This window comes from Vulpes vulpes, chromosome 15, assembly GCF_048418805.1.
Source record: "Vulpes vulpes isolate BD-2025 chromosome 15, VulVul3, whole genome shotgun sequence".
In the NCBI taxonomy this organism is placed as follows: Eukaryota; Metazoa; Chordata; class Mammalia; order Carnivora; family Canidae; genus Vulpes; species Vulpes vulpes.
The window spans coordinates 83189573-83216351 of NC_132794.1; the positions used below are offsets into that span (position 1 = coordinate 83189573).

Genomic DNA, 26779 nt, shown 5'->3' on the forward strand with positions numbered 1-26779 from the left:
GTAAATCCCATTGTATATTCCATTGTAAAGAAGGGCTTCCACTTTACCTACTTGTTTATTTCCTTATTACAAATATGGATTCATGGATTCTTTCCTTGATTCAATGTGTTGTAATCTATTACTATCATTCATTTTAATGTTCAGATTGTCCTAGAATTGGCCTAACCACACTGATCCCTAGCATCTGGGGAGATAAATACCTAATCCCAAGAGTAAGAAACATTTTTAGTAAATTCACAGCACTTCTGAAATTTTAATTGCATACAAATCACTTGGGGCCCCAGATTCTGCATTCCTAACAAGCTCCCTGGTGATGCTGATGCTGATGGTCTGTAGACGGCAGGTAAAGTAGCAAAGGTGTAGGAGTCTGTAGGTTGATCTGGAAGACTTAAAATACATCTTGTTCTACCTGTATTAGTATGAAAATTCACCTTGTTAACATGGAAGAGACTGATCATTTAAAGAGTGTATGAGCTCTGGTAGGCATGGGGAGTGAAGAGCTACACAACAGCTACTTGATTCCCAGACATCATGATGATGTGGAACACTGTATTCCCCTCATTCATGCTTACTTTTGCATTTCTCTAGAAATCCTGACCTTTCAGGAAGCTGTCTTCAGCTCCAGTAACTGGGATCAGGGGAAATAGTGACAACCTCAGTGGAGGATTTCTGGCACTTTCTGGCAGAAATCTGTTAGACCTAACTTTACTGATACCAAAGGAGTTCGGCGGTTTGAGCTCTTCTCAAAAAATAAATGTTCGTTTGTTTGTTTGTTTGTTTATTTATTTATTTATTTATTTTTGCTCCACAGAAGTTATGAGTTTCCTGTTATTGGCAGATTTCAGTGGCTTTTGGTCAAATAGTTTCCTTTTCCCCTTAAAGTCATTTTTAGACAGATTGTTGTTGGCACTGTGGCCATCTGCAGTTTATGAGCACTACATACATAAAAATTCCAAATGTACATGGAATTTCATATTGCTTAGTCATCTTGTCTAATCTGTTTACATTTTTATCAGTAATCCTTTCTTTCCCCCTTAGCATAATTTCATTTACTCATCTGCCATCTGACTTTTCTATTTCCCCTTACTTCAGCCTATTAAGAATGGATGGGATCTTCCCTATAGAAGTAGAAAGCTGTATAGCTGAGGGAATCCCTGTATGGGATAGAGGGAGCATCAGAAATCAGGGGACATCTAGTATGATGGACTGAGTGTTTGTGCTACTAATTAGCATTGGGAAATAAGTGAGTGTGGAACCCATGGGCACGTACCAGCGCATTTAACAGAATCCAGAGGGTTTCTAAAATGAATGTTTTGTTTGTTTGTTGGGATGTTTGTTTTTAATCTCTACCATTTGTATCTTCTGCTGTTTCTGGCGTTTGAATAGATAGCTGATAATAGTATTAGACTAAAGAAAAGCTTGGGCAATTGTGACTTATGAATGATTCACAAGTTCATATGTCCCAATCAGTGCTCTCTTTTAGCTCCAACTTCCCTGTGAAGGGATGCCACGCACTCTCAACTTTGTTGCAAAGAATCTGTGTGCTCCTAGAGCCTCCATCTCTAACAGAAAATGCTATAGCCCTTGTGATCTCTTTCTTTGTCATGGCACATAATAATATGTTCATTGAATTAGGTGGGGTTAGAAGGGATTTTATTTCCCCTAAGTAACATGTGTTACAGAGGGGGATTAATATCACCACACTATGATAGTATTACATACATCTGAAAGCTAACCTGGAAATCTAGTAAGATACATAAACAAGTAAATACCTTTTATGTTTTCTTTGTTAGAGGATGCAACCTTAAGATTTCTTATATCAAACTGTGTAATTGGTTTAGCCTGGTAATAGATGATTGTCCCTCAGAGGTTCAGGGGTTGCTATAGAAGCTCAGGGCCAGAAGAACTGTGCTCTGTGCAGGCCACTACTAGGGTATGCAGGGGCTTGGTCATGGCTGGGTGCGAAGGCCTGGTGGAAAGCAGAAAGGCTGCTTCAGTGCCTCAAGTGCTAGACACCTGGTACCAGTTAGACCACACCTGCTTTCTGCTGTTTGGCCTCTCCTTTTCTCTCTCCTGTGAGTTACTCTTTTAAAAAAAATCCCTGAAAATCAGAAATGTTTCAGATTCTGATTCAGATCTTTTTAACCTCTCACAACCGTGTGAACTCTGGTGATGGTAGTAAAGTAAGAGGAAAGTTTCATCTATTCTCTCATTCAAATATAGAAGAACATCTTATTCTAACATTGAAAAATTATCAGATAGGTGAGCTGCCTCACACACATGCAAGAAAACTCAGCAGGACTTATGGCGGCATCCTTCACAGTATGCAAAAGAGTGTTATACCTAACGTATAGGTACTGGAGGTGCTTGTTAAATGATCCAAAGCTAAAAAGCAACTGAGTGCCTTTTATTTTCATTTCCCAACTTACCAGTTTTTCCAAAACATCATTTTAATTCCAACACACTTGGATCCCTCATTATATTTCCAGTGCTGTATTTGAACAGTGCTCGAATGTCTGTCCCTGGGTGTTGATGCACACATATATACATAGCCTGACTTGCTGTATCCAAACAAGGGAATGCCTACTTACTTGATGTGATTAGCTGGAGGAATTGGTTGTTAGGTTGAAGAATACCCTGGAAGTTATATGTGCCTTTAATTTTACCCAAAAAGTCTTGAGATGATTTCTTAGAGTGTTACTTTATGACAGTGAGCTGCATTAATTTTACTTACTATATTTTGCTAGAGAGGCTATTATAAATTCAGCCAACATTTACTAAGCATCTGCTAGGTTCACAGACCTGTGCTGGGCCCTATCTGTCCCCACCTTCAGGTTGTCCACCATCTTACCTGATAGACTACATAAACACAAAACATAAATACTAATAATACTAAACTAAATACCAGATACATGGGTCTCCAGCAGTTTTCAGAAAAGAGAGACTCCAGTGAGGTGGAAGGGTTGGAAGAAGGAACAATTTGGAAAAATTTATAATTAAAATTGGCCTTAATGGTTGGGAAAAGGGAGGAGAAAGAGGGAGAGCATTTCATTTAGTGGTGAGCAGCATAACCAAAGTTAGAGGTTGGCATTCACATCGCTTTTGTGGGTCAGTGAGAGCTTGGTCCAGTTGTGGTATAGGGGTTCTATTGGAAAGAGTGGAGATTAGGTGGTAAGATTTGCCTGGTACTAAATCCCAGAGGCATTATGCTGCCACAGCGTAAAGTGGTCTGGAAGGTGGTTGAGCAGCACCAGGACAGCCTTGCAGCTGCTCCGCTGGGTTCCACTACTGCCTCCATCCTTCCTGAGCGTTGTGATTCTCATTATGCCATAAACCCCGTGCCACTGTTTCCACATTTGTAAAATGAGGACAGTGAATTTATTTATCTCACAGGGTTGCTGTTTTGAGTATAAGAAATAATAACTACACAAACTGCTTGGCATCATTCTGGATACTTGGTAAGTCTCGTTGCATCATTAGTTATTAGCAAGGGAGATAAAGAGTGGCAGCTATGCCTTAGAAAGCTTTGATTCAGATAAGCTGATTGAAGCTTGAGGAGGCTTTGCAGAGTTGCCTTTTTCCTGGATGGAGTTGAAGACAAAATTTTGGAAGTATTGCCACAATTTCCAGCCTCTACAGGAAGGCACAGGAAAGGGTACAGGGAGATGTGTTGCAAAAAGCCATTCTGTTTCCCACTACATCTCCATTTCACAGAATTTAGAAATAATCATGCTTGATAGTCATCAGAAATGATTTGGTAAGAGTAATTGCCAGTGTTCCTTAATAGCCACAGAGAACTCAATGCTGGTCAGTTGGAGGAAGTGAATTGTTTGAGCCAGAAGGAACTGGAAGTTTATTTACTTGCTCTTTTTTTAGTTAATATTTTATATTGTGTATGCAGAGGCTGCTATATTGACAAGGATAAGATAGATAATTGAATCTGAATAAATGAAAATGAAAAATAACTCTGAGTATCCCCTACAAGAATTACAGTACCTAACTTCAATAATTCAAGTGTGCTAATTCTGTTTGTTGTACTTACACTTTGGGTGGACAAGAAATTGGAAAGCAGTACTGTCTATAAAAACAGGAATCTGTTTCATACTTTTTCTTGAAGTTTTTTTTTTCTTTGAGCTATAGGATTTTTAGCTAGAAGTAAGTTTAATTCATCTAGTAGGAAGTTTGAATTTTTAATAAGCTTGTCTTTATAAAAATATGAATAAGCTGCACTTCAGTCCTATCTTCATGGTGGAAAGTTGTATGAAAAAAATTTATAGCATGAGCATTATGCTTTGTGAAGAAACAGCATCCTCAAAGGATAACAATACAAAATATGTACATTTTTGTTTATCACAGTTTTACTTCCTAAGTGCTACCTGTCTATATTTTGACTCTGAATATTTCAGATATTTCCATATCTGGTATGGAGTATTCTTATGTGCAATTTAAAAATGATTTCAAGGGTCAAAGCTTATAAATGCTACAAGTTCTGGTATAGCGCTCCAGGTATAATGCCATGCATGTACTGATATCAACAGTCGTTAATTAGTGCCTTGTAAAACATAAAAGAGATAAAACAGTGTGACTGTATGTTTAAAGAAGTACATCTCTCTAGTCCTTCATCTGTGAAGTTTTTAATATATACTATGCATATGTGTGTATATATGTATATGTTTATGTAAGTATGTATCAAGTAATCTCTGTAACTCTTTATGTGTAGCACAGAGTAGTCCTATGCCAGGTATTGTAAGTATTAACCTGTATCAGATTCCTTTGAAGGGAGCCAAAAGAATGTCTAGAATTAAGTACAATATAAATTGATTTTAAAACAAGCATATTCCGGCTTCTATACTTGGAAATTACATTAATAAAGATGGGAATTCACTATCCCTCCCTTTCTGTGTAGTTCAGTCAACTTCTCTCTGGATTCCTTCTCTTCCTAGTCTTCTTCAGACCCCAATGTCATTGTCATCCTGACTTTTCTCTTAGCTCCTTTTTTCTACCCACTGTATCCACAATCCTTTATCCTTTTGGCCAGTCCATTTATCCATTTCTGCTGCTTTTCTACCAGCATGGCTCTCTGCAGATCATTACCACTAGAAACATTATCCAATTCAGCTGGGTTCTCAGTATTGTTGGAGGTTGTTTTGTTTTGTTTTTTTCTTTTTTTTTGCCGGCGGGGGGGGGGGGGGTTGTTTTTATTTTATTATTCTTATGTATGTGCCTGGACAAATTCCCTCCCATCTCCCATAGCCATGATCCTAAATTTGATCAGTTTCCACAAATTATTTAATCAAGAGGTAGTTGAGCTGTGGTTCTCTCTTCTGGCAGAAATGTCCCTGGAGGGAATTTCCATTCCCCTACCACATGTAGTTCTGGTGCTGCTTCCCCACTCTCTGCCTGTATCATCATATGGCCCTCTTTGCTGTGCATCATGGTATTCCTGGCTGTCTCCTGTTCTTATAAGGACACTAGTCCTTTGGATTCAGTGCCCAACTACTCTGGTATGACCTCATTGTAACTTCATTCTGTCTTTCAAGAATTTATTTCCCGAGTAAAGTCACACTCACAGGTTTCAGGGGTTAGGATTTCAACATGTGTTTTTGAGAGACCTAGTTCAGCCTATCACAGACATTTAGAATAGAATATGTGTCTGTAATATGTAGCATGTAATACTTTACATGTGTGTTGAGGGTTTGTGTTTAATGTGGCATATTAAAGTTCATTAAAGTAATGAAGTTAATGAACCAAGTACAGAAGTGTGAAACATCCACATGGTTGTTGAATATGGGTATTATATCACACATGTCAACTTTTAAAAGTTAAATTCAATTTACTTAGTTTTATTAATGACTAGTTTATTGTTGAGTACTTCTAAAGTAACTTACATAGCATAAAGCCTTCATGTAAGAATTCATGCCTATGCTTATAAATTCAGTTTCTAATTACAGAAATTCCTTTTCCAGAGAAATGAGTACTACACTTGAAACTTCAGACCTCATTTGTAAAAAATGATTAAAGAATAAATTGTTCAGGAAATACTATAAAGGAAATGGTGATCTACTAATTTATAACTATCAAGTTCCAATTAACTTCCTTGTCAGTATTTATGATAAGCATCATCCTTCTAAAATTTTTAGGGGGGGAAGTACCCCTGTAAGTTGTTCAAATCAAGAACAACAATTCTTAACAAACCTTATCTTTTGAAAGCACAACTGGGTCCATGTAATTACCTCTCTTCTTTGGATTTTTCTGCAGTTTTCTTAATTTAGTAAATTAAAATGCCAGTATTCAAATGATCTAATATCAAAGCCTCTTTTTTATAAATTAGGAGTATAGTAGTGAATGGACCTAAGTTATGATGACTTAAGTGAAGTTTACCCCTTGAAGCCCTATGTTTTCTCTTAGATCAGCACTCTAGAATCCCAGGTAGAATGGAGAAATACTTCCTCTTTATTTTATTTTTTTTAATTAATTTTTATTGGTGTTCAATTTACCAACATACAGAAAAACACCCAGTGCTCATCCCGTCAAGTATCCACCTCAGTGCCTGTCACCCATTCCCCTCCAACACCCGCCCTCCTCCCTCCTTCCACCACCCCTAGTTCGTTTCCCCGAGTTAGGAGTCTTTATGTTCTGTCTCCCTTCCTGATATTTCCCAACATTTCTTCTCCCTTCCTTTATATTCCCTTTCACTATTATTTATATTCCCCAAATGAATGAGAACATACACTGTTTGTCCTTCTCCGATTGACTTATTTCACTCAGCATAATACCCTCCAGTTCCATCCACGTTGAAGCAAATGGTGGGTATTTGTCGTTTCTAATTGCTGAGTAATATTCCATTGTATACCTAGACCACATCTTCTTTATCCATTCATCTTTCGATGGACACCGAGGCTCCTTCCACAGTTTGGCTATTGTGGCCATTGCTGATAGAAACATCGGGGTGCAGAAATACTTCCTCTTTAAATGTCACTGGGACTGTATGGTGTCTTGAAGTCAGAGGTGAAAGACAAAATATGCTCTTTAGCAAATAGGAAAGAATATTTTTATTAAAATTCCTTTTCTCTTTGTTGGTAGACTTTCTCCATTATGACACAGGAGAAAGATCAGATTGTGGCAACCCTTTACAAAAAATAAAATATAGTTTCTGACTCTGAGCTATTTGATAACAGTGATGGTGGTGGTGATGGTGATGGTGATGATACCACCACCACTTTTTGGTAGTTAAGCCATTGTGTTCTACTCATTGCCTGGAAAATAGAAATCACAAAGTTAAGGTGTTACACTAAAACAAGATGTTTTGGGAATTGTGGACTTTTTCAACCCTGGGACACAGGAAAGCTTTTAATTGCTATCATCTATACATGTTCACAGAGATATCTATCCTCTAGATAAGGAATTGGCAAACAAAACCCCAAGGGCCGAATCTGGTTTGCTACCTGTTTTTGGCAGATTTAGCCTATTGGACGGAGTGGAGTTACAACAAAAACCATATGGTCCACAAAGCCTAAAATATTTACCATCTAACCCATTACAGATAGAATTTGCCAACCCCTATTCTAGGTAGTGCTTCCAAAATGCACAACCATATAATTGAACTTTAAGGGTCATTTGAGATATGTATTCCAAGTCTAAAGCAATTTTATAGATGGGCAGACCAAGGCTCATGAAGTGCTTTGCCAGCAATTGTAACTTGTTTGCTGTAATTTTCTTTTCCTTTTTAAAAAAAGGATGATAAAAAAAATAAAAATAAAATAAAAATAAAATAAAAATAAAAAAAGGATGATTTTTTTCTCATAACATTTTTTATAATGGCAAAATATACATAACATAAATGTTACCATTTCAACCATGTAAGCGTACAGTTCAGTGGCATTAAATACATTCCTGTTGCTGTACAACCATCTCCACCATCCATCTCCAGAACTTTTTCACCATCCCAAACTGAAACTCTGTGCCCATTAACCTAACTCTCCACTCCCCCTCCCTCTAGTCCCTGGCAACCATCATTGTACTTTCTATCTCTATGAGTTTGACTGCTCTAGATATTTCAGATGAGTAGAATCATACAATAGTTGTTCTTTTGTGACTGGCTGATCCAACTTTTTTTAATTGAAGGAAACATTCTTTACAGAAACAAGAAAATTCTAGCCTTTTCCCTGACTTATTTTAAGCACCTGACTTGACCCAAGGTAAGCTGATCAACTTTACTTAATGCCCTCAGCTCTTAAAATGGCACATTTTAATATCTTTCTGTAAGGAATTCAATACAGTGTTGTGGTATTAGTTATGGTAAAAAATAAAGATCTTAAAATTTACAGTGGAATAGTCACAAATATTAGTTTTGCAGTTCAGGTATTTGCTTCCAGGATTTTGGCATAAGGGAATATAAATGAATACTCAGAAAGTAATTTTGTGGGCATTGGAATCAGAGTCAAAGATGAAGGATGATAATTCAGGTCTCATGAGCCATGGATGGGCAGGATCAGAGGTGACTAGCTCAAGGTTTGCCAAATTCAGTGTGTCCTTATCCTAGATAATGCTGCCTATGCTCAGCTCACATCTTGCCCTTTGCTCATCATTGTCTTTCTATTTACATAAAGTTACTCCAGATGGGGTAAAATATAATGGATTATGAGTTAGTATACTACCTTTCACATTTCAGTTCTGCCTCCCTAAGACTATACTCAGATCACTCAATTGAAATGTTGAGTGTTCATAAAACTCTAATTTAGACTCTTGTGTACATCCTATTTCTTGATTTCATCTTGAGTGATATAAATTGTAATTTTCATATTTTACTCATTTCCCACTTAAAGAGTAACCTTATTTTAAAATTCTTATAGGGCAAGGAAGGGCAACAGGCGGAAAAATTAGGTGACTAAGTGTTGCCTCCACATACATCCTCAAAGCAAGTAGATCATACTAAGGCATTTATTCTAAGTATTTGTCATCAGGCCTTAAATTAAATCTTCTGTTTTGTTGTTGTTTTGTTCAAATAGCAGGGAAGGTATAGATGAGAAATTCATAAAATTAATTCAGTGTTTATTTGCTTACTGTGTACTAAGTGCATTGCTTGAATTACCTCCTACAATCCCCTTAAAGACTTCTGAAATATGTACTTTTATTATATCCATTTAGTGATGAGGAAACTAAGACACAGAATTTTGCCCTATGACATAGCCAATAAGAGACTGTGCCAGAATTTGAATGCTGGCGATCTTGACTACAAAGTCAGATTTCATTTATTTGCTTGTTCATCTGTCCATTCATTCATTCCAACAAATATTTAATGAGAGCATGTTTTAGGATTGATTCAAGGAATACAGCAGTAATGATAAAAACCATGTCCTCATGGAGCTTATGCTATTAACCACTTTTCTGTGAACCATCTTGTATTCTCCTTCATCATCTAGTCTACGATACTGAGATGCTAGTGCTTTTTTTCAGCTTCTCATCAAGAAGCTATTAGGTTTTGGTAAGTGGTAGGAGCTTTTCCTGTCAGCTCGGATAACCCCTTTCAACAGACAGAAATGAAGAAACCATTGAAGACAAACATCATTTCTTTCTTCTTGAACTATTAGACAGGTTATCATAGCTTTTGAAACTTCTGTGTGGTTTATCACCCTGAAGGTCAGGAATTAAGAGTATTTACCTTGTAGCTAATGCTGCCCTGCTTTAATGTAGGCCAGTGTTCTCTTAGTTTTCCCGAACACCTAAACACAGAGTTATCAGTATCTTAGTCATTAAGCCTGAATAGTTGAAGACCATATGAACACACTAATTTGCCTTTTGTTTTCAGGAATGTGTTTGGTTTTGGTTTTGATCCAAGACAGGATTGTGAAGTACAAGAGAGAAGGTTTCTCTGGAGATTTGCTTTCCTCCTCCTTCAGTTAGGCTTTCTTTCCTCCTGCTGGTTTCTTCACCTCCCAGCCAGCAAACTTAACAGTTAATACCCTGCTAAAGTGGTTAAGTCATAACTAAAGCCTCCCATCCTTCCCTGCCCTTCCTCCCTTCCTTTGGACTAAGAAGTCTACTAATCTTGGTGAGCTTGGAACCCATAGCTCAAGAGATGGCTCATGAGGACTTGACTGTGTCCCCGCCTGGAGATTTTGCATTTTAATGGGAAATGTTTAGTCTCTGTTACCCCTTCATTTGAGGGGAGTAAATAAAGATTTCACACAAACACTTTCTACAACGTTGAATTAACCAAATTATTAAACATTTGGCAGAGGAGGATTAGTTTTCTTTGTGTCTTTGAATTGCTTAGTGTGAAATATTTAGGTTTCCACATCTTGTTCTTAAAATTGGGTATGATGAATATTGAGTTCAGAGGAAGGAATACTTTGTGACCATTGATTGCGTGCCTTACTTTATGCTGTGTCCTAGATCCATTGCCTTGCCTGCAGTGTCTCATTCATCCTATGAACTATCTCAACAACAGGACCTCTGCTGGGTGGTACAGGATTACCAAGTACTATTCAATTGCTGGTAGTCCACAAGATTGTTACTTACACCTTATATTTTTACAATCCTTTACAGTTTATAACTTAAACGTTTTTCACTTATCATCGCATTTAATCTTCTATATGCTCATTATAATAACATGTAAATATATAAAACAACCAGTGATTAAGATAACATTAACCGCAGTTTTCATAGGAAGAAAATGAAGCCAAAGGAAGTTAAGTGACCTGCCCCCAGGTTCTATTGCTCAGTCCATTGTCCCTTCCTCTAAACCGCAGCTACCTGTAAAATGAGGATGTTTTCAAATCATGTGCCTAGTCTCCTCTGGTATTTGAATATTTATGGCACTCAATTTTTATATTGCATTTTCTCCATTTGAATTTCATATCTTTTGGTAGGGTTTTTTTTTTCCCCTAACTTTTCCATAATCACTCCTAACTTAGAAACATCTACATTCAGATTTGATGGAATATACTTAGTTTCTGCATGTCAGTTATTTGTCCATTTATGATCCTGAAAGATTTAATCTGACCTCCCAAAATAACAGTTGTGGTTTTGTCATGATGTTTTAAAATATCCATAGCCCTGATTATCAGAGTAAAAGCAGTTTTTTCTTACAGTCTGTACCTATTTTAGTTACATTCTCTGTTCTTCCAGTATAAATGGAACTTGCTCCAGCCAACTGTTGAAATTGCAGTAAAGAAAATACAGCTAGTTTTTTCTGCCTCTAAAAAGAGAGAAAAAAAGTTTTGTTAGTCTCTCTCCTTAGCATAATGTATTTCAGGCACTTTAAAGTATTTATTTAGCTAGTTGCACAGTCTTTCATAGACTAATCTTGTCCCTATACCTAATGCTATTTATCTGTACTCACTTTTAGTATATTGACTTCATTTCTCTTTTTTTTCCCCTGGCTTTCTCATTAATTTTTCATATCCATAGCTTTTGGCATTTTTCTTGCTGTCTTATATTACTGGCATAGTCTTAAGCATGTAGGGCTAATTTCTTGACCACCAGTAGCACTCCTTTTTTCAGCTGGAGTTTTTGTCATTTAACACTTTATTAATAAATTTGATTTATTGCTCCATAACTGTTTCTTGTAGATAAGTTTCTATTCCCTGTTGTGATTTTAATTAGTAGTCCTGGATCACAGGGATTATGCCTAACATAACTTTGGAAAGATCCCTCCTAGAAGATACCAGAGAAAGAATACACAGAGTATGTATTATCATCTCATTAGAGTGCACTCATTAGAGTGCATGCAAATACTCAGCATTTCAGTCAGTATTTATTTGACTGCTTACCATTTTACCATCCGTTCTGCTAGTGAAGCAGTCAAGCAGTAGATCACCTGGGTTTACACAGTAGTAGGAGGTTCAACCAAAATAATCAGTTAATCCAAGTCAGTGTGATGGGACTTGAGAGAATAAGTTGAATTGTTATGTATATATGTGATATATGTTTATCAGGAAAGCTCTTCAGCAACTTCAAGGTGTCTAGGAAGGTCACCTTTGAGATCATCTGATACCTAAAGGATAAACAAGGTTTGACCAAATTTAGCAAAGGTGGGGAAGGGTGAAGGAATTGGGACAGGATGCTCATTTGGAAGGAAGAAGATCCATCTCTCTAGCTAGAGGGCAAAAATGTTTTTTTAGGACCCGCAGCATAGAGTTCAAGGGGGAGGTTGTAGAAGTGATCTGGATCTGAGATGGGCTTATTAGGTGTTTGGGCTTTAGCCTAAGAACAGGAGTTTTTTTGTTTTTGTTTTGTTTTTTGGGGTTTTTTAAAAAGATTTTATTTAATTCTTTAACAAAAAAAGATTTTATTTATTCATGAGAAATACACAGAAAGAGAGGAGGCAGAGACACAGGCAGAGGGAGAATCAGGCTCCTCGCAGGGAGCCCAGTGTGGAACTCAATCCCAGGACTCTGGGATCTTGCCCTGAGCCAAAGGCAGACATTCACCCAGGCGGCCCAGAACAGGAGTTTTTTTAAGGTGGGAAGCAACCTGATCCAGTTGTAGTTAAGAGACTCCTCTGGCTATGCTGTGGGGAATGGTTTGACAGACAGGAGCTGTATCTAAGAGTTCACTGAAGTAATGGAGGGTAGAGATGATAGTAATCTCAACCAGGGTAGGTTAAGTGGAAGGATTCAAGAGACATTTAGTAGAGAGAGTCCTTGAGAATTATTGATTGCAGGGGAGGGGTGCATTAAGAGAAAAAGAGACATGGCTGAGGGTGATTGGAACTCCTTCAGTTCTGTTCTCACTCCTCCATCACTGATTTTAGGTAGTCATACATTTTGATCTGTGATATCCATGGCTATAAAAATAAATACATTTGGGCCAAGGGGGACTTTAGATTTTAATATTTTCTAAAATCTCTGTAGGAAGACTTTTAGATTACAGAGGGTAGTTTTGTTACAAATATTCTATATAAAAAGATTAAATAGCATACTTAGGTATATAAAATAATTTACAGTAATGAAAAAGCCATCTTACTTAATGTCCCAGGGGAAATACAAAGTTCTAACCCTATTTTTAAACATTACGCTATTAAACATCAGTTCATTGATAGTATATTTATTAGCCAAGCACAGAATGTGAACTTTTCAGTACAGAATTACCTACCTATCCATTACCCGGCCTTCATTGAAATAAAAATCTAGACATAAAATATAAAGTAATGAAAATGTTTGTTAGGTATACAGATAGCTCCAAGTAGTTGCAAGGGTTATCAAGAGCCATTTGTAGTTCCCTGGAAGTCTGGATCAATGATCAAATGAAACAAGTTACTGCTTTGGGATTATGTACTTTGATAGGAATTTACCAGTTGCAGTTCCCTCCTAAATACCACATAGGCAAGTATTTCCCTCTCTCCCTTCACCCATTGTAGTCTCCCTTTGTTCCTTGTTTCTTTTAAGTTAGTTTCTTACCAAAACTCCTTTAAAATCTTGGACTTAGGAAGTTTCCTTGAGAAGTATTCATGATATGGAACTGGTACCTTTGTTTTGGTCTTGGCTTTATCAAAAGCAGATCTGTGATTATGAACTTGTCACTTCTCAGGATCTTGGTTTCTACATTTGTAAAATGAGAAGGCTGAAGTAGATTTGTGATTAAGGGGAATCTGAGCGATGATTCTTTTATCTGCCTTTTTCCCCCCTAGTCTTGTGTATCCAGTTGCTTCCAGGCCTTTGTTTATTTGAGGGTCCCACTGGTACTTAAGATTTGTTATCAGAGCCACCCCTCTCATATGGAGGCCTCTGTGGTTTGTTCCAGCCCCACTATCAGAACCAAAGGACTTAAGAGGTAGGTTACTGGAAAGTATTCCCATGGGAAGAAGAGCAGCACAGCCCTTGAAAGTTGTATGTTTAGATGCTCGGTACCTATACATGTCAGGAAACTTGTCCCTTTATAGCATTCCCTTGTGTCATTTCTTTTGTTATTTTTTTTTAACCAGACAAATGTTTGAGTTTTATTTTATTTTATTTTTTTTGTATGTGCTTTTTTTTTTTTTCTTGGAATGGAAAAGGTAGGGTGGTTGCTGAAGAAGGAAAATGAGAAACCACTGAACATTTTACTACAAAATATGCTACCTCCAGGGACACAAGGCAAAGATTTCCTTACAAAGGTTGTAATTCTCTCTCCCACTCTCAAGTCCACCATTTGCAGTTTTGGTTATAGCAGTGCCACCTCTATACCTATCTTCAGGCACTGCTCTAGCATATTCATCACCCCTCCTTCCATTGTTAACATATAAGCCTTCCCAATATCCATCCTCAAGCGCATTTCCTCAGGGAATGCTGATTAACCCCACTTACCGTTAATCACCACTCACATGTAAGCTCCTCCAGACCTTCCTTAAGTGTTATTCTTTAAAAGTATATTTAAAGTAGATTCAGATTAAGTGGGAGAATACCAATATATAAAAGTATATATAGTAGAATCTTCCATTACATGTTACACATACACCTGAACCAGGGTGACTTTTCTTATATTGATCTGTTTTGTCTCCAAGATAAAAGATCTGAATGTATCCTTCCATCTGTGAAGTCATTTAACCAAACTTGTTTTCTGTGCTTATTTGTGATTGCTTGATTTATTGAAGTTGATCCTAGCTTAGAAATTGGCATGTGTGCTTTTGCAAAATGATTCTTATAAGGACTATAAAAACGTGGTCATTGAAAAAGCTGTTTGAGAAAATGTATTGCTCTTGCTGTGATATTAACAATGGTATTTTTTAAATGTTATGTCCAGTCTACCTAAGTTTAATTATAAATTGGATATTTTTTGAAAGCTGTCTTCCTCTACTTCTTTGATGTATTCAAATTTGTAATAGATCTTTGAACACCAGTTGGTGTGGGGTTGTTGGTTTGCCACTAGAACCATCTCTACAATCTACCCTCTGATAATGACAGTGACTCCAATGAATAGGAAATAAAAGAAATACTTTGCATTAATCCCCCACCGCACCTCAGTACCGTCAATTCCCTAGCCCCCACTGCTCTCACTTCGACAGAAGCAAAGACGATGTAATTACAACACTTTTCCCTCTAATACACAAATTGAAACCATCCTTTACTGATTCCCTTTGGGATGTTTGTTTTAACTTTTGTTTTACTGGTGGAGACCACACTGATTTTGATTTGCCTGCCACCCTAGGATTACTTGATTGCAGTCTTCTAAGAAGCAAAGAACCAGGTCTAATTTAATGTTTAGCAAAATAGTGGTCGTAGTAGAAATTTGTAAGTTTTTGGAATGCAGGAGGATAGGATTGAATGAGGTTAAGGAATCTTTAATGCGTGCTTTTGAATAAATCTTTTCAGTGAATGGTCTCTTGTGGATCTCAAAGCCACTAGGAAGAGAACTGGGGTATTTGTTTTGAACCTTGCAAGTAGTAGTAACTCTTTACCTTTCTACTAATACCCCACCCCCAGCACGCTCCAGCTTGCTCACATTTGTCAGCGATCCCCACCCCACAGCAGCAAGTTCATTAGTGACTTTTCCGTAAGATGCAAATCCAGAAAGGTCTGGGTCCTCGCTGCGGCGCAGGTGGGCCTGGCTTGAGGAGGACGCAGCCTAGTAGACCGTTCCGCAGGGTGACTCATTACCGGCGCCGACCGTTGCTTTCCAACACACCGGGGAAAACGCACCAGGCAGTTACGATGCAGACAACCGGGAGGGGTGGTGGTGAGGACAGGAACCGAGATAAAATTTGGCCAAGGCTACGTGTCGCACCGAAGCCACAACAGCAGGGCGGGCGGGGAGGCCGGGCACCTGCGGGGAGCGCGGGCGGGGCCGGGGCGGGCCGGGGCGGGCCGGGGCGGGCCGGGGCGGGCCGGGGCGGGGCCGGCCGGGGGCGCCGGCGGTTGGAAGGGGGTGGAGTTGCCCTTGGAGGCGGCACCGGCCCTGGGCCCCGAGGCCCGCCGCGCCCTATCGGGCCCGAGCCGAGTGGCCCAGCGGAGCCGGCGCGCTCCCGCCTGCAGGGGGAGGGCGGACGGGGCGCGGGGACCGGCCAGGCCGCGGCGGGCGCTGTTTCTCTTTCACTTTCCTTCCCTCCGAGGCCGGCGCGCTGGCGGGCGAGGAGCGGCGGCGGCGGCGGCCGCGGGGTAGGTACCGGGCGGGCGTGAGAGGCGGCCGAGGAGCCCCCGCGCCCCGCGCCCCGCGCCCCGGCTGTGCCCGCGGCGGGAGCGGCACCTCCAGGCACCTGCCGCGGCCGGCCTCGCCTGGAGCGCGGAGAGCCCCTCGGGGCCGGGCCGGGCCGGGCCGGGGCGGGGCCGGGCCGGGGGCGGCTGGGGGTCGGGAGGGTGTCGGGGGGCTGGGGAGCCGCGTCCCGCCCTGGGGCGCGGGGGGGGGGGGCGGGCTGCCGGGCTCGGCCCCGGGAGAGGCGGCGCGTCTGCCCCGGCGCAGCCCCGGCCTGGCCCTGCGGGAGCGGCGCGTCCTCCCGGCCCGGGCCCGCGCACCTGCCGGAGCGGCGGGGGGACTCGTGCCTGGACCCCGGAGGCCGCGGGAAAGTTCGGTGCCGCCCGTCCCTGAGCCGCTGGCTTCCTCTAACTGCCGTGACGGGACTCTGGGGCTGACTCTCCCCGCACCGCCGGGGCCGGGGGCGTGCATTTCCTCTTGGAGAGGACTTTCTCTCAACTCTGGAGCTTCGTGGCCCACCTGTGGAGAGGGCAGGGCCGCTAGTCCGGGTAGAGGGGAAGCCTGGCCCCAGGCCCGGATGCCTTACTGAAGGTCGTACCGGCTGAGGACCCGACCCCAGACCCCCTCGCCCCTTATTTATGCTCCCTTTGTGCTGCCCCCTCGTACCACGCAAAACCTGTTCCGTGCACATTCTTTAGGGCGATGTGTCTTTATGGCTTTTGCCTCTCCGGTTGCTTTATACCTGTGAGCTAACAGCTAAGATAGGAGAAAAGTTGCTGTTTATAGGGGTAACCTAGGAAGTCAGTGCCTTCTTTCATGCTGTGTTTTCTCAGAACACATTTGTTTGTAAGAAACCTTTTTAGACTTTTTTTTCTTTAGCAACCCCCTGTACCAGCCAACAATGGTAAACATTTCTGGAAATAAGTTAATGACATTTAGCTTTCACCGTGTGCTAGCTTTATGTATATGGTCTCATTTAATCCTTGTCACCCTAGGGAGCTGGCACTCTTATTTTTATTTTATAGTTTAAAAAAAAAAAAAACAGATTGAGAGGTGATAAGTAACATTGCCCAGGTTACACACTTACTAAATGTGATCGGTTTCTATCAAAGACGGTCTAATAGAGGACATGAAGAATGAATGTAACTATAAATCAAAGGAGAATGTAACAGAAGAGAGGGTACACTGAGGATAACTTTGGAGAAGCGTTTCAAAGGATATAGGTAGGATTTAGAAAAGAGGAAGGGCTTGTTGGACAGCCAGTATACAGAGGCTGCAGAATGGACTGTGAAAGAGTGATCCTTTAAGTTTGCCTAAAGAAAAGTGTTGGAAAAGTATGCTAAGGTCAGCCTGTGGAAGGTCTTATATGGAAAGCTAAGGAGTTTAAATGTCTTTATAAAGAGGAGACACTGTCAGTCTTTGAGAAGACGACCCAAATGTGATAGAATAAAATAACGCTGGTAGAATGTAAGATGGAGTGCAGGTGGAGAAGATAATAGTCAAGTAGGATCGCTATGGATGCATGGGAAAGGATGTCGACTTGATTTCATTGACTGGATAAGGGACACAAAATGGAAATAGGAAGTATATTGGTAGAGAGGGTAGTGACTTCAACGTTGAATCTTTTAACTTGTATTGGCAAGAACTCCTAATAGAGCAGGCGAGCAGATAGCTAAGATGCATTACTGAAGAGGTAAAGATACCAAAACTAGAGTTTGTCACTTTAGGTCTCATTTGTATGGAGGTGATAGTTAAAGCTCCAGGATTGGATGAATTTGTCATTATCCTGAATTAAGTCAAAGCAGGTTTACAAATCAATTTGACAGTGAGAAACATGTTCTATTTACCCATCCACCCAATTTGGAGTAACACTTGCTGCTGTTATGTTATTAATACAGTATTAGGAATTTGACACTTCTTTTTCCCTCTCATCTTTTTAAAACTATCGTGGAAACAGATATGGGAAAGCAGAACCACCGAAAGTAGTGATGACCAGCGATCTCATGATAAATCTGGATGTTAGTTCTCATGCCTCAGGACATCCAGTTGGGAACTCCACACCAGCTCCTGGGCTCAGACTTCATCCACTTACTACCCCTCTTTGCCTGAACTACTAAAGCCAGTCCTAGCTAACCACGAATGGCTACCCAAAGGAAACACTTGGTGAAAGATTTCAATCCTCACATCACCTGCTACATCTGTAAAGGGTACCTGATCAAGCCAACCACAGTGACGGAATGCCTCCATACCTGTAAGTATTCTTTTAAAACTACTGCATTTGGGCTTTATATCTAGATTTTAGCTTTCAAAATGGTAAGTAACTCCAAGAATCATCCTAACTTTGAATTTATTTTCAGGATTGAATTTGTCATTGGGATACCAGTGGCATGAAATTTTTCCTCTGTTATTATGTAATAGTTGACTTTTATCTAATTTTAATGTTTTAAAACATATTATTGATTATAGTTTTTTAAATGAACTATTTTAGGTTTTTTATTTTAAAAAGTTATATTGAAGGAATTAATCTGCTCACAGATTTTGTTGGAGTATACATTCTTTCATTCATTGGCTTTTTTAGACCACTTTATTGAGGTATGGTTGACATACAAAAAGCTGTAGATATTCAAAGCATACAACTTGATGAGTTTAGAAATAAGTATAGACCCATGAAACCACCATCATGTCTATGCCATAAACCTATTACCTCCAGAAGTCTTCTTGACTATTATTAATAGTATTATTGTGATATGAACACTTAACATAAAATCTACCCTCTTAGGAAATTTTAAGCATGCAACACTAATATTAACTATAGGCACTATGCTGTGCAGTAGATCTCTAGGACTTACTTACCTGTTTAACTGAAATTTTGTATCCTTTGGCCAAAAAGCCCACAGTTTGTGCATCACTTGGGAACTTTTGTTAGGTGTACATTATCAGGCCCCCACTCCAGAACTCCTGAATTAGAAACTCTGGGAGTGGGCCCAACAATCCATGGTCGTCAGCAAGCCTTCTAGGTGATTCTGAAGTATGATTGAGTTTGAAAACCTCTGTTCTAATATGATCATATCTGTGGAACTCCTATCAAGTTTCTTTCTCACCTTGCCTATCAGTAGAAGGTTCATTTTTATAGTCACTTATGCCAGAGTTCCACATACTTTTTGTTTTTCTGCCTGTATGAAATTATTTGCCTATTTCAATGAAAGTAATTCCAGTAAGTTCTAGATTAATGCCTATTATGTGCACTAAATAGATATTTTATATACTTGATTACAATTAGCTTTACTATAACCGTGAAATAGTTTGGAGTAGTTATTGGGAGGAAAGAGTATAGAGATTATCTTCATTTTGTGGGTGTGGAAACCATGAGTTAAGAAACTTGCCCAGTATTGGTGAACCTATATTCCAACTCCAAAGCTCATGCTCTTTTTGAGATAACCTGGTGCTTTTTTTTTTTTTAATCCTCCCCTTTCTCTGTTCTCCTGCTACTGAACTGACATAAATATTATATCAAGAGTCTTAAAGAGGGGTGCAGAATAGAGAATTACCTGGAAATGGCTAAAATGGCAAATTTTATGATATATATTATACCCAATAAAAAAATAGAATCACCTAGAAAACTGTTTAAACATACATATGCTCAGCATTCCACTTAGACAGATTTGGTAGATCATTTGTGGTGAGGTCCATGCATGTGTGTTTTGGAAAACCTTTCCAAAGTGATGATATATATTACCTTTGGATGGCCTCTACTATCCAATTAGCAATTTGCTATGAACTATCTTGAAATACTAATTTACTGCTGCCCTGTATCATTACTTAACTTGAACAATTACCAGTTAAAAATCATTGAACAAATATTTATTGAATACCTACCGTGTGCCAGGTACCATCTATTCCAGACAGAACAGATAAAATAATGAACAAGATAGTAAAAAAAAAAAAATCTGTGCTCTTGAGAAGTTGAACATTCTAGTGGGTGAAACTAATAAACATGTGCCATGTTAAGTAGTGATCAGTGATATAAAGCGAACAAAGAAGGGTTGTAGATGGGAGAGATGGGGTTATTTTACATAGAATGTCAGGGTGTTAAACTCTTTGATATGATTACATTTGAACACAAACTGAAGGAACTGAGCTCTGGATATATGGGAAGAGCATTCTAGGGAAAAGAAAGTATTAGGCCTTGAGGCAGAATGTGCTTAGAAAGGTTATGGAACAGCAGTCACTGCAGGTCAGCTGAAAGATTATAGAGTCTTCAACCAGAGTAATTAGGTGTGAAATGGAGATGGGGAAAAGTGATTGGATTATGGATGTATTTTGGAAAAAGAGCCAATGGATGTGGCTACTCTAGGGCAAGGACTTTGTCTTATACTTCCATGTTTCCTGCTACACCAAAGATGATACCTGGACATGGTCCACAGTCTGTTTTATTTTGCTTCTTGTAACATTTGTGCACTATTTTTTTCCCTTTTTTTTTTAAAAAAAAAAAAAACAGTTTTTTTTGTTTTGGTTTTTGGTTTTTTGAGAGAGAGAGAGAAAAAAAGAGCACAAGCGAGCAGAGAGAGAGAGAGAAATAGACTCGCTACTGAGCATAGAGTTTAATGCAGGGCTCAATCCCAGGACCCCAGGATCATGACCTGAGCCAAAGGCAGATGCTTAACCTACTAAACCACCAGGCACCTTTGTGCATTATTTTCATATTTGGATTTCTCCAGCAAAAACTGCCAACTCTGGAAGATAAGAAGAAAGCCCAAATTCTCCAATATCTGCCTTTCTAACATATTTTATGTTTTTCTGAAAGAAAATTTTCTCTGGGACATAATGAAATCTCAATTTATATGCCACTGTTTTGGAAGAAAAACAAAGGATTCCAGAAGTATAAATTGTGTCAGGATATAAGCAAGGGCTGTGTTTATGTTTGCAACAGCAGTTTAAAGTCTAAAAGGTAAGTGACAGTTTAACTGCACAAGTCATTCTAGCCTGAAAAACTGCTTTGCTGTATCAAGCCCTTTACTAAGAATGAATGTACGTGGCAGAAGTGGAATTAAAAGGCAGTGATAAACCATAAACGTGACTTTTATCATCAGCAGGAAACAGAATAGTGAAGTAAATGATGAAGGAGTCAGGTACTCAACCTGGTGTCTCTGCAGATCCAAGGATCCTGTAGTACTCATCTTCAACTTCCTGGTCCTTGGATTTCTGAGTATTGTTTTGTTTGTGTTTATATTGGGGCTTGTAGCCAAAAACTATCCCATTTGCAAAGTATCCTATTATTTGTAATGATAAAATTAACAGTACTGCAAAGCAGTGTTCCTCTATCATTGTTTGGGTCTTCGATCTTACACAGTTTTCTTATGTATAATGTGGGTCAGATATACTGATACCATGATTTGAGATAGTATGAAATAAAAAAGTCAGCCAAATGGGATAGGAGGAAAGTGAGAAATGCTAAGTGACATTGTAGTATATATACCATAGTATTTTTATCTTGATTTAGGCAAATAAAAAGAATATCTTACTAAAATAACTTTGTACAAAGACTGTGATTTTGTGAGTCTTTATTGTAAGTAAAGAATAGGTGAAACATAGTTCTTGTTATAAAAATTTATAATAAAATATAAAGGTTTTAGTGTCTATGTTCAAATTTGAAATATATAAATGAATATATAAATGGAACATTATTATTCTTGAGCAAAACCAGACATGGAATCCACACTTCTGGACTTTCTGGTCAAATGAAGAAAGAGTAATCAAGTTAAGAAATATATGAAATAAATGTGGATGTCAATAAGTACCATGAAACTAATGAACAGAATGATAAAATAGCAGGTATGGGTCAGGATATTGCAGCAGAATGCCATGCAAGAGAAGAAACTGGAGGTTTTCTTTTCTTTCTTTTTTTTTTTTTTTTTTTTAATTCCTAAGCCATAGGCCTTGGCCTTCTCACACAAGGATATGAGTGTGCTTGGGCCTGGCTATGGTAGAGTTGTGGAGGGAGGGAAGGAGGGATCATGAGTGGTTCTCCCTGCTTTGTAGGGATAAATGAAGTTAGTTTACTCTTCTTTCAAAATACTCTGCAAATGCAAATGCATTTCACCTTTCTTTCTCCTCAAATCAGATAGGTTGATGCTCTCTCATTCTTCAGTTGAGAAATTCTAGAGCTAACACTGCCTGGCTTCTCTATCAATGTAGAGAGAAGGGCCAACAGGACCAGCAGGATGACTGATTATAGTAGCCCTTGATGTCGCTAGTACTACAGCTGTGTGGAAAAAGAGAAAGGGGCAAGCCGGCAGAAGGATAGGAGAGGCAGAGATGGCAGGGCAGGATGAGTCCCAGGCTCCTGGGAAGGAGTTGCAAAAAAACTTTTAAAAGCTTATAAAAGCCCCATCTTTAGGTGGGTTCATACCTCACCTACTGACACCACTTATCTTCAGCTGGCCAAGGACACTTGATAAAAATAAAATATTAAAATGAAGTAAAAAAGTAAAACAAATGAATTTGAGCTTTACATGGTCACTTCGTGATAGATGAATCAAATCCACATTAACCATTGTTACAGGTCTGAGATTATTTTTTTTCTTTTTTTTTTTAATATTAAATTTATTTATTTATTTATTTTTGGTGTTCAATTTGCCAGCATATAGAATAACACCAAGTGCTCATCCCGTCAAGTGCCCTCCTCAGTATGAGATTATTTTAACTCAAACCAAAAACCTAAGGAAATAAACATGTCCACCCAAATAATTACTGAATTACTTAGGATAATTAGTTGTCAGGTACTTTGTTAGCCACTAGGGTAGAGTGGTAAAAAAGATAAATTTGGAACCTTTGCTCGATCAAGCAAAACTTTTCATAAGCTAAGAAGAAATTTCTGCATGTGTGGGCCTTTTTCTTTTCTGTGTGAAGTCATCTACTCTGGGTCTTCAACTGCATATGCTGATGTCTCCCAAATCTTTATTTCTGGCATAGACCTTTCTTCTCAGTTTCAGAATCCTACTGGATGTGCACTTGAATGTCCTAAAGCCACCTGGGGCTCAGCATGTCTAAAAATGAATGAATGGGATGCCATCACTCAGTTATCCCAGAAGGAAATAAGCTCCACACTTGACTCTGTTTATCTTCCCTAACACAAAATAGGGACCAAGTCCTGTCTGGTGTCTTTAATATCTCTTAAATCTGTGCCTTAACTTCTGCCCCGCTGTGACTGTTCTGTTCAGGCTCTCATTACTTCTCACCAGTTACTGCAGCCCACTTCTAACCTGTGTCAAAGTGTGATCATTTAAAACAGCTATTTTCATCACTCACTCTTCAACCAACCCAGAATTTCCTAGAGATCTCTTAGTGCCCTCAGGATAAATTAAAGCTACTTAGCTATACCCACCCCTTCCTCCCTCACCACCTACTGCACACACATATGCATACTTGGTTCAGCTGTATGCTCTGCTTAGAATGTACTTTTGCTTGTAAGCCCACCTAGCCATTACCCATCCCTTAAAACTCTTCTCCAAGATATGCCACCCACCTGTGACTGCAGGCAGATTTGGGTTACATGTATCCTTGGTACCTGGTATTTGAATGCTTAATAAATGATTAAATGAATAAATAAATGGCCAATTTGTTGATTATTGTTCTTTTATAGATTCACGTGCAGTAATAGGTAGCTTGAAAGGCATGTAGGCAATGTCGGTTAGGAATTACATATTTTGAGAAACTATGTTCTACAATATAGGTGGAAGCCATGTGGGTCTTAGAGAGGGAGAGATGCTGGGTTGGGGACCAGAGATCATCAGTTATAGATTCAAGGATGCTCTGCCTCTTGCACTTAGATCCTCAGAAACTTTTTGAGGTTGCTTAGAGTGTATTTGCTTGTTGTTGACTTAAAATGAAAGACTTTTCACTTATCCTAAAAACAAAGGAGCTTTGTTTCAGCAGCTAACATGGAAGAATACAGTGCATTGGTTCTTAACTCTTTTGTGGTTAGAGGCCCCCCCTTAAGAGTTTAATGACTCTTTCCTCAGGAAAAGAAAGAGGGTGATAGACATAGAAATCTGTGGTACCGGAAAGAAACGCTTTCTTCTCTGAGCCCTTTCAGAGATCGTAGCTGTAATCCCTTCACTAAGAATGAATTCTTTAGAAAAACATTACTATACTTAGTTTTTAACTTCTGCGAAGAAGATTGATAATTTAGTTGATGCGACAGTTAAGGGACTTGGTGATTTTACGTGATAATAAGTAAAAATGAAGGAGCAACTTAGAAGATGATAAAATTTAAGTATGACCAGCCATTGATTGATTCGGAACAAGTATTATAACTGCAGAAGTATTTTAAGGTACAGAGATCTCTTGATACGTTGTTATTCAATTTTTAAAAACCTTAGGCTACATACACTTGGCTATTCAAATTGCAGTCTCCAGACTAGCAGCATCGACCAGCAGCAACATCATCTGAGAACTTGTTATAAGTGCACATTCTTGGGTCTTATCATAGACCTGCTGAATCAAAATCTCCAGGGAGAAGGCCAGAAATTCTTATAATAAGAAGGTCCTCAGGTGATTCTGTGGTGTACAAGTCTGAAAAGCACAGCTTATGACCAGATGTTTATAATACTAGCATATTTCAACTAGGCAGTTTATAATCAGACAGTAATTAAATCATACTGTAATTAAAATAAATGCTAATAAAAGGTTAATAGTTGTTATTTATTGAATGTTTGTTGTATTTGTGGTCATAAGCTTTACATTTATCATCTTATTTAATCTTCCCAAGAACCCTTCTAGTTAGGTGGCATTATTTAATCATTCAGCAGATGTTTATTAGCACCTATATTGTGCCAGTCATTACTCTGGCCAGTGGAAACATGGCAGTAAACAAGACAGGCATAGCCTATGCCCTCCTAGAACTTATATTCTAATAGGAGAGACAGGCAATAAGCAAGTAAATGCTATAAGAAAAAATAAAACAGAGGAAGGTCTTTCTTGGGAGTTGCCATTTGAACAGAAACCAAAATAATAGGAAAGAGCTGTGAGAAGGTCTGAGGGAAGAGCATTTCAGATTTTTTCCAATATTTTTCACAGAGACAGGACTCAGAAAGGTTAAGTAACAAAGCTAAAAATGCTGGAACTGGGCTCTAAATCCTGGACATCTGACTCTGGCATATTTTCATAATATATTATGACATTTTCCTAATTTTATTTTTTCTTCTTTCTGCTTCGCTTTGTTTTCTGAAATTTCTTCAAGAAAACAGATAAATTCAAATATAGATATTTTAAAAAATATTTTTATATATTTATGTATAAAAAAATTTATTTAAAATTTATATAAATTTTATAATTTATAAATTGTGTTATATAATTGTCATAATTTATCATTTACTATTGTAATTAATATATATTTAGAATTTATAAATTACCTTTTTTTTTTAAAGATTTTATTTATTTATTCATGAGAGACAAGAAAGAGAGGCAGAGACATAGAGGGAGAAGCAGGCTCCATGCAGGGAGCCCAATGAGAGACTTCATCCCAGAACTCCAGAATCATGCCCTGAGCCAAAGGCAGGCATTTAACTGCTGAGCCACCCAGGCATCCCTTTATTTTAAATTTATATATATATTAATATACTTTATATATATATATATACATATATATATATATATCTTCTTCTAGCTATGTTTGCATGACAATATACTTGTCATTACTTACCCAGTCATGATCTGAACTTACTAAATCTGAATAAATAGCCATTATAATGGAGAAAAGATATAAATTGAATTTTCCAACAACTTATTCTTAATAAAATTCAGTTTTTAGGGTCAAGACTTGTTTTTAGACTAAAAATCAAAGGCCTAATTAGAAATTATATTTAAAGTTTCAATAGGTTGCAAATACAGTGTTTTAGCATTGTATTAGAAGTGAGGTCATTTGTATACTGATGTTACAGGTTTCAAACTATTCTGGCAGAAACGAGTCATTTATTCATGAAAATGATTATAGCATTCATTTTGATGATTCTTTTTAAATAAGAATAGTTATAGATCTTAAACATTCTAGGTATCATCTATTATTAGCAATAATGCTAAAGAAAAATTATATTAAACTTATGATTCTTTTAGCTTTTGAAATTGCATTAGATAGTAAAGAGTGTTTAAACAGATGAACAAAGCATTGTTGTGGACACTAAAGGGCAAAACTAGAGGATAAGAAATTTAAAAATGAAATTGTCTTATATTGGCTTCTGAGAATATATCATTTGGAACTGATACCACTTATGGATTAAGAAAAAATATGTACCCCAAAATACGTAATTATTCAGAGTTAGAAATCATGGTTAGTATATAAGTATGTTTAAGAGTGTAGCACAGAGGCACCTAGTGACTCAGTTAAGCATCCAACTCTTGATTTTGGTCCAGGTCATGATCTCAGGATTGTGAGATGGAGCCACACATTGGGCCCCATGCTGAGTGTGGAACCTACTTAAGATTCTCCCTCTCCCTCTCCCTCTGCCCCACCCCCATCCCCACTAGCATTCTCTTTCTATGCCTATATAAGTAGAGTTTGTTAAAAATAAATAAATAAATAAGCCTAGCACAATAGTTGAATGTAAACATTGTGAATAAGTACAGTTCAAACATGTAGAAAAGACAGAAGATAACTTTTGTTTGGATACTG

At 38.5% G+C, this 26779-nt stretch overlaps 1 protein-coding gene across 5 annotated transcripts in view; it reads left to right on the top strand.

Annotated features, from left to right (window-relative positions):
* The window catches only part of PCGF5 (polycomb group ring finger 5), a 117981-nt gene that overhangs the window by 33616 nt on the left and 57586 nt on the right, over positions 1–26779 (top strand). For 3 of the 5 annotated variants that reach the window (XM_072739491.1, XM_072739494.1, XM_072739493.1), the window contains one exon: positions 18068–18361. In XM_072739491.1, the coding sequence (XP_072595592.1) occupies positions 18250–18361 (112 nt within the window). In that variant the 5' untranslated portion in view covers positions 18068–18249. Of the gene's footprint in view, positions 1–15949; positions 16077–18067; positions 18362–26779 lie in introns of those variants that run through there. The other 2 variants (XM_072739492.1, XM_072739495.1) reach the window with 1 other exon arrangement.